General features: G+C 45.4%; 1 protein-coding gene across 1 annotated transcript in view; it reads left to right on the forward strand.

Moving 5' to 3' along the window:
• The window catches only part of LOC310787872 (integrin alpha-3-like), a gene marked incomplete at both ends in the record, with an annotated part of 77,468 nt that overhangs the window by 8,740 nt on the left and 61,228 nt on the right, over positions 1-7,500 (forward strand). Inside the window, 2 exons of the mRNA XM_083649332.1 lie at positions 6,912-7,000; positions 7,095-7,231. Coding sequence (XP_083505458.1) covers positions 6,912-7,000; positions 7,095-7,231 — 226 coding nt within the window. The remainder of the gene's footprint in view (positions 1-6,911; positions 7,001-7,094; positions 7,232-7,500) is intronic.

A 7,500-nucleotide genomic window follows, 5' to 3' on the forward strand; every position in this document is an offset into this window, starting at 1 on the left:
AACTAGCATGTTGGGTCTTCAGGGGAAAAGTGAACTAGCATGTTGGATCTTCAGGGGAAAAGTGAACTAGCATGTTGTGCCTTCAGGGGAAAAGTGAACTAGCATGTTGGATCTTCAGGGGAAAAGTGAACTAGCATGTTGTGCCTTCAGGGGAAAAGTGAACTAGCATGTTGGATCTTCAGGGGAAAAGTGAACTAGCATGTTGTGCCTTCAGGGGAAAAGTGAACTAGCATGTTGTGTCTTCAGGGGAAAAGTGAACTAGCATGTTGGGTCTTCAGGGGAAAAGTGAACTAGCATGTTGTGTCTTCAGGGGAAAAGTGAACTAGCATGTTGTGTCTTCAGGGGAAAAGTGAACTAGCATGTTGGATCTTCAGGGGAAAAGTGAACTAGCATGTTGGATCTTCAGGGGAAAAGTGAACTAGCATGTTGGGTCTTCAGGGGAAAAGTGAACTAGCATGTTGGGTCTTCAGGGGAAAAGTGAACTAGCATGTTGGATCTTCAGGGGAAAAGTGAACTAGCATGTTGTGCCTTCAGGGGAAAAGTGAACTAGCATGTTGGATCTTCAGGGGAAAAGTGAACTAGCATGTTGTGCCTTCAGGGGAAAAGTGAACTAGCATGTTGGATCTTCAGGGGAAAAGTGAACTAGCATGTTGTGCCTTCAGGGGAAAAGTGAACTAGCATGTTGTGTCTTCAGGGGAAAAGTGAACTAGCATGTTGGGTCTTCAGGGGAAAAGTGAACTAGCATGTTGTGTCTTCAGGGGAAAAGTGAACTAGCATGTTGTGTCTTCAGGGGAAAAGTGAACTAGCATGTTGGATCTTCAGGGGAAAAGTGAACTAGCATGTTGGATCTTCAGGGGAAAAGTGAACTAGCATGTTGGGTCTTCAGGGGAAAAGTGAACTAGCATGTTGGGTCTTCAGGGGAAAAGTGAACTAGCATGTTGTGTCTTCAGGGGAAAAGTGAACTAGCATGTTGGGTCTTCAGGGGAAAAGTGAACTAGCATGTTGGATCTTCAGGGGAAAAGTGAACTAGCATGTTGTGCCTTCAGGGGAAAAGTGAACTAGCATGTTGGATCTTCAGGGGAAAAGTGAACTAGCATGTTGTGTCTTCAGGGGAAAAGTGAACTAGCATGTTGTGTCTTCAGGGGAAAAGTGAACTAGCATGTTGGATCTTCAGGGGAAAAGTGAACTAGCATGTTGGATCTTCAGGGGAAAAGTGAACTAGCATGTTGGGTCTTCAGGGGAAAAGTGAACTAGCATGTTGGATCTTCAGGGGAAAAGTGAACTAGCATGTTGGGTCTTCAGGGGAAAAGTGAACTAGCATGTTGTGCCTTCAGGGGAAAAGTGAACTAGCATGTTGGGTCTTCAGGGGAAAAGTGAACTAGCATGTTGGATCTTCAGGGGAAAAGTGAACTAGCATGTTGTGTCTTCAGGGGAAAAGTGAACTAGCATGTTGTGTCTTCAGGGGAAAAGTGAACTAGCATGTTGTGTCTTCAGGGGAAAAGTGAACTAGCATGTTGGATCTTCAGGGGAAAAGTGAACTAGCATGTTGGATCTTCAGGGGAAAAGTGAACTAGCATGTTGGGTCTTCAGGGGAAAAGTGAACTAGCATGTTGGGTCTTCAGGGGAAAAGTGAACTAGCATGTTGTGTCTTCAGGGGAAAAGTGAACTAGCATGTTGGGCCTTCAGGGGAAAAGTGAACTAGCATGTTGGATCTTCAGGGGAAAAGTGAACTAGCATGTTGGGTCTTCAGGGGAAAAGTGAACTAGCATGTTGTGCCTTCAGGGGAAAAGTGAACTAGCATGTTGGGTCTTCAGGGGAAAAGTGAACTAGCATGTTGGATCTTCAGGGGAAAAGTGAACTAGCATGTTGTGTCTTCAGGGGAAAAGTGAACTAGCATGTTGTGTCTTCAGGGGAAAAGTGAACTAGCATGTTGTGTCTTCAGGGGAAAAGTGAACTAGCATGTTGGATCTTCAGGGGAAAAGTGAACTAGCATGTTGGATCTTCAGGGGAAAAGTGAACTAGCATGTTGGGTCTTCAGGGGAAAAGTGAACTAGCATGTTGGGTCTTCAGGGGAAAAGTGAACTAGCATGTTGGGTCTTCAGGGGAAAAGTGAACTAGCATGTTGTGCCTTCAGGGGAAAAGTGAACTAGCATGTTGGGTCTTCAGGGGAAAAGTGAACTAGCATGTTGGGTCTTCAGGGGAAAAGTGAACTAGCATGTTGGATCTTCAGGGGAAAAGTGAACTAGCATGTTGTGCCTTCAGGGGAAAAGTGAACTAGCATGTTGTGTCTTCAGGGGAAAAGTGAACTAGCATGTTGGGCCTTCAGGGGAAAAGTGAACTAGCATGTTGGATCTTCAGGGGAAAAGTGAACTAGCATGTTGTGCCTTCAGGGGAAAAGTGAACTAGCATGTTGTGTCTTCAGGGGAAAAGTGAACTAGCATGTTGGGTCTTCAGGGGAAAAGTGAACTAGCATGTTGGATCTTCAGGGGAAAAGTGAACTAGCATGTTGTGCCTTCAGGGGAAAAGTGAACTAGCATGTTGGATCTTCAGGGGAAAAGTGAACTAGCATGTTGTGCCTTCAGGGGAAAAGTGAACTAGCATGTTGGATCTTCAGGGGAAAAGTGAACTAGCATGTTGTGCCTTCAGGGGAAAAGTGAACTAGCATGTTGTGTCTTCAGGGGAAAAGTGAACTAGCATGTTGGGTCTTCAGGGGAAAAGTGAACTAGCATGTTGTGTCTTCAGGGGAAAAGTGAACTAGCATGTTGTGTCTTCAGGGGAAAAGTGAACTAGCATGTTGGATCTTCAGGGGAAAAGTGAACTAGCATGTTGGATCTTCAGGGGAAAAGTGAACTAGCATGTTGGGTCTTCAGGGGAAAAGTGAACTAGCATGTTGGGTCTTCAGGGGAAAAGTGAACTAGCATGTTGGATCTTCAGGGGAAAAGTGAACTAGCATGTTGTGCCTTCAGGGGAAAAGTGAACTAGCATGTTGGATCTTCAGGGGAAAAGTGAACTAGCATGTTGTGCCTTCAGGGGAAAAGTGAACTAGCATGTTGGATCTTCAGGGGAAAAGTGAACTAGCATGTTGTGCCTTCAGGGGAAAAGTGAACTAGCATGTTGGATCTTCAGGGGAAAAGTGAACTAGCATGTTGTGCCTTCAGGGGAAAAGTGAACTAGCATGTTGTGTCTTCAGGGGAAAAGTGAACTAGCATGTTGGGTCTTCAGGGGAAAAGTGAACTAGCATGTTGTGTCTTCAGGGGAAAAGTGAACTAGCATGTTGTGTCTTCAGGGGAAAAGTGAACTAGCATGTTGGATCTTCAGGGGAAAAGTGAACTAGCATGTTGGATCTTCAGGGGAAAAGTGAACTAGCATGTTGGGTCTTCAGGGGAAAAGTGAACTAGCATGTTGGGTCTTCAGGGGAAAAGTGAACTAGCATGTTGTGTCTTCAGGGGAAAAGTGAACTAGCATGTTGGGTCTTCAGGGGAAAAGTGAACTAGCATGTTGGATCTTCAGGGGAAAAGTGAACTAGCATGTTGTGCCTTCAGGGGAAAAGTGAACTAGCATGTTGGATCTTCAGGGGAAAAGTGAACTAGCATGTTGTGCCTTCAGGGGAAAAGTGAACTAGCATGTTGGATCTTCAGGGGAAAAGTGAACTAGCATGTTGTGCCTTCAGGGGAAAAGTGAACTAGCATGTTGTGTCTTCAGGGGAAAAGTGAACTAGCATGTTGGGTCTTCAGGGGAAAAGTGAACTAGCATGTTGTGTCTTCAGGGGAAAAGTGAACTAGCATGTTGTGTCTTCAGGGGAAAAGTGAACTAGCATGTTGGATCTTCAGGGGAAAAGTGAACTAGCATGTTGGATCTTCAGGGGAAAAGTGAACTAGCATGTTGGGTCTTCAGGGGAAAAGTGAACTAGCATGTTGGATCTTCAGGGGAAAAGTGAACTAGCATGTTGGGTCTTCAGGGGAAAAGTGAACTAGCATGTTGTGCCTTCAGGGGAAAAGTGAACTAGCATGTTGGGTCTTCAGGGGAAAAGTGAACTAGCATGTTGGATCTTCAGGGGAAAAGTGAACTAGCATGTTGTGTCTTCAGGGGAAAAGTGAACTAGCATGTTGTGTCTTCAGGGGAAAAGTGAACTAGCATGTTGTGTCTTCAGGGGAAAAGTGAACTAGCATGTTGGATCTTCAGGGGAAAAGTGAACTAGCATGTTGGATCTTCAGGGGAAAAGTGAACTAGCATGTTGGGTCTTCAGGGGAAAAGTGAACTAGCATGTTGGGTCTTCAGGGGAAAAGTGAACTAGCATGTTGGGTCTTCAGGGGAAAAGTGAACTAGCATGTTGTGCCTTCAGGGGAAAAGTGAACTAGCATGTTGGGTCTTCAGGGGAAAAGTGAACTAGCATGTTGGATCTTCAGGGGAAAAGTGAACTAGCATGTTGTGCCTTCAGGGGAAAAGTGAACTAGCATGTTGGATCTTCAGGGGAAAAGTGAACTAGCATGTTGTGCCTTCAGGGGAAAAGTGAACTAGCATGTTGGATCTTCAGGGGAAAAGTGAACTAGCATGTTGTGCCTTCAGGGGAAAAGTGAACTAGCATGTTGTGTCTTCAGGGGAAAAGTGAACTAGCATGTTGGGTCTTCAGGGGAAAAGTGAACTAGCATGTTGTGTCTTCAGGGGAAAAGTGAACTAGCATGTTGTGTCTTCAGGGGAAAAGTGAACTAGCATGTTGGATCTTCAGGGGAAAAGTGAACTAGCATGTTGGATCTTCAGGGGAAAAGTGAACTAGCATGTTGGGTCTTCAGGGGAAAAGTGAACTAGCATGTTGGGTCTTCAGGGGAAAAGTGAACTAGCATGTTGGATCTTCAGGGGAAAAGTGAACTAGCATGTTGTGCCTTCAGGGGAAAAGTGAACTAGCATGTTGGATCTTCAGGGGAAAAGTGAACTAGCATGTTGTGCCTTCAGGGGAAAAGTGAACTAGCATGTTGGATCTTCAGGGGAAAAGTGAACTAGCATGTTGTGCCTTCAGGGGAAAAGTGAACTAGCATGTTGGATCTTCAGGGGAAAAGTGAACTAGCATGTTGTGCCTTCAGGGGAAAAGTGAACTAGCATGTTGTGTCTTCAGGGGAAAAGTGAACTAGCATGTTGGGTCTTCAGGGGAAAAGTGAACTAGCATGTTGTGTCTTCAGGGGAAAAGTGAACTAGCATGTTGTGTCTTCAGGGGAAAAGTGAACTAGCATGTTGGATCTTCAGGGGAAAAGTGAACTAGCATGTTGGATCTTCAGGGGAAAAGTGAACTAGCATGTTGGGTCTTCAGGGGAAAAGTGAACTAGCATGTTGGGTCTTCAGGGGAAAAGTGAACTAGCATGTTGTGTCTTCAGGGGAAAAGTGAACTAGCATGTTGGATCTTCAGGGGAAAGTGAACTAGCATGTTGTGTCTTCAGGGGAAAAGTGAACTAGCATGTTGTGCCTTCAGGGGAAAAGTGAACTAGCATGTTGTGTCTTCAGGGGAAAAGTGAACTAGCATGTTGGGTCTTCAGGGGAAAAGTGAACTAGCATGTTGTGCCTTCAGGGGAAAAGTGAACTAGCATGTTGTGTCTTCAGGGGAAAAGTGAACTAGCATGTTGGGTCTTCAGGGGAAAAGTGAACTAGCATGTTGTGCCTTCAGGGGAAAAGTGAACTAGCATGTTGGGTCTTCAGGGGAAAAGTGAACTAGCATGTTGGGTCTTCAGGGGAAAAGTGAACTAGCATGTTGGATCTTCAGGGGAAAAGTGAACTAGCATGTTGTGCCTTCAGGGGAAAAGTGAACTAGCATGTTGGATCTTCAGGGGAAAAGTGAACTAGCATGTTGTGTCTTCAGGGGAAAAGTGAACTAGCATGTTGTGCCTTCAGGGGAAAAGTGAACTAGCATGTTGGGTCTTCAGGGGAAAAGTGAACTAGCATGTTGTGTCTTCAGGGGAAAAGTGAACTAGCATGTTGTGTCTTCAGGGGAAAAGTGAACTAGCATGTTGTGTCTTCAGGGGAAAAGTGAACTAGCATGTTGTGTCTTCAGGGGAAAAGTGAACTAGCATGTTGTGTCTTCAGGGGAAAAGTGAACTAGCATGTTGGGTCTTCAGGGGAAAAGTGAACTAGCATGTTGGGTCTTCAGGGGGAAAGTGAACTAGCATGTTGTGCCTTCAGGGGAAAAGTGAACTAGCATGTTGTGTCTTCAGGGGAAAAGTGAACTAGCATGTTGGATCTTCAGGGGAAAGTGAACTAGCATGTTGTGTCTTCAGGGGAAAAGTGAACTAGCATGTTGTGCCTTCAGGGGAAAAGTGAACTAGCATGTTGTGTCTTCAGGGGAAAAGTGAACTAGCATGTTGGGTCTTCAGGGGAAAAGTGAACTAGCATGTTGTGCCTTCAGGGGAAAAGTGAACTAGCATGTTGTGCCTTCAGGGGAAAAGTGAACTAGCATGTTGTGTCTTCAGGGGAAAAGTGAACTAGCATGTTGGATCTTCAGGGGAAAGTGAATGGGCTTTTAGAATGGGGATTTCACTTAATGCAAAAAGTCTGTGGTTAAAGGATGGCTTTACCGGTAATCAACCCACTTTGTATGATTAATAATCTCTGTAATATAAAAGCACATAAGCAGTGATTAACCTCTCTCTCTGTTTTCCTCATGGAGATCTCCCATTTCGTTCTCTGGCAAAGCGCTCCGTTGTGACGCGTTTTACGTCACAACGGAGCTGTGGAAGTTCTGCTGGAGAAGCAGAATCTGCTCTGAGGGTGGCTGTTATTGTTTATTTTTATTTTTTAAGTATGCACACATCCATGGAGAATTGCATGGAGAGCCTTAACGAGCCTTAATGACTTGGGTGGTGAGTGTCTGCAGGCAGGTACAGGAGCATTTTAAAGTTAGAGCATTAAGGTTATCTTTAACGTTTCAGATGACCTGAACGAGGAAGATGACGTTGTTGAAGACATGTGGCTGGGCATCTCAGTAGCCAGTCAGGCACAGCCTGGGGGGCGGGTCCTGGTGAGTCTCTGTTGTTGTTTTTGTAAAACGGAATAGCTAGCTCGCTAACTGAATACAAACGATCATTAATTATTAGCTCCCTCTCTGTCTATAGGCTTGTGGTCATCGCTTCGTTAAGATCTACGGCACTTCCAAGCTGAGGCAGATGATTGGCAAGTGCTATCTCCGTGGTAACGACCTCCGGCATGACCCCAACGACATCCACTGGCAGAACCCGGATCAGGTGTGCAGGTCAGGCATCAACTATAAGGGATTTTCACACTATACGTTCACACTAACAACTCCCTTAGCCCCAGGCTAACAAAGCTTTCCCACTTGCACAGTCCTGGAACATTCCAAAGTGGGCTAACCCACGACTTTAGCGTGCTAGCTGGCCCTGCTATTGAGCAGGGTTAGCCACAACTTTTCGGGGTTAATGTTGACTTTTCAGGGTTAACCTTGACATGGGGCTAATAGTTGCCATTGTGAAACAGGTCCAGAGACAGGGCCTTTAGCTGCAT

Source organism: Poromitra crassiceps, assembly GCF_964638095.1.
Source record: "Poromitra crassiceps genome assembly, chromosome: 13".
Classification (NCBI taxonomy): Eukaryota; Metazoa; Chordata; class Actinopteri; order Beryciformes; family Melamphaidae; genus Poromitra; species Poromitra crassiceps.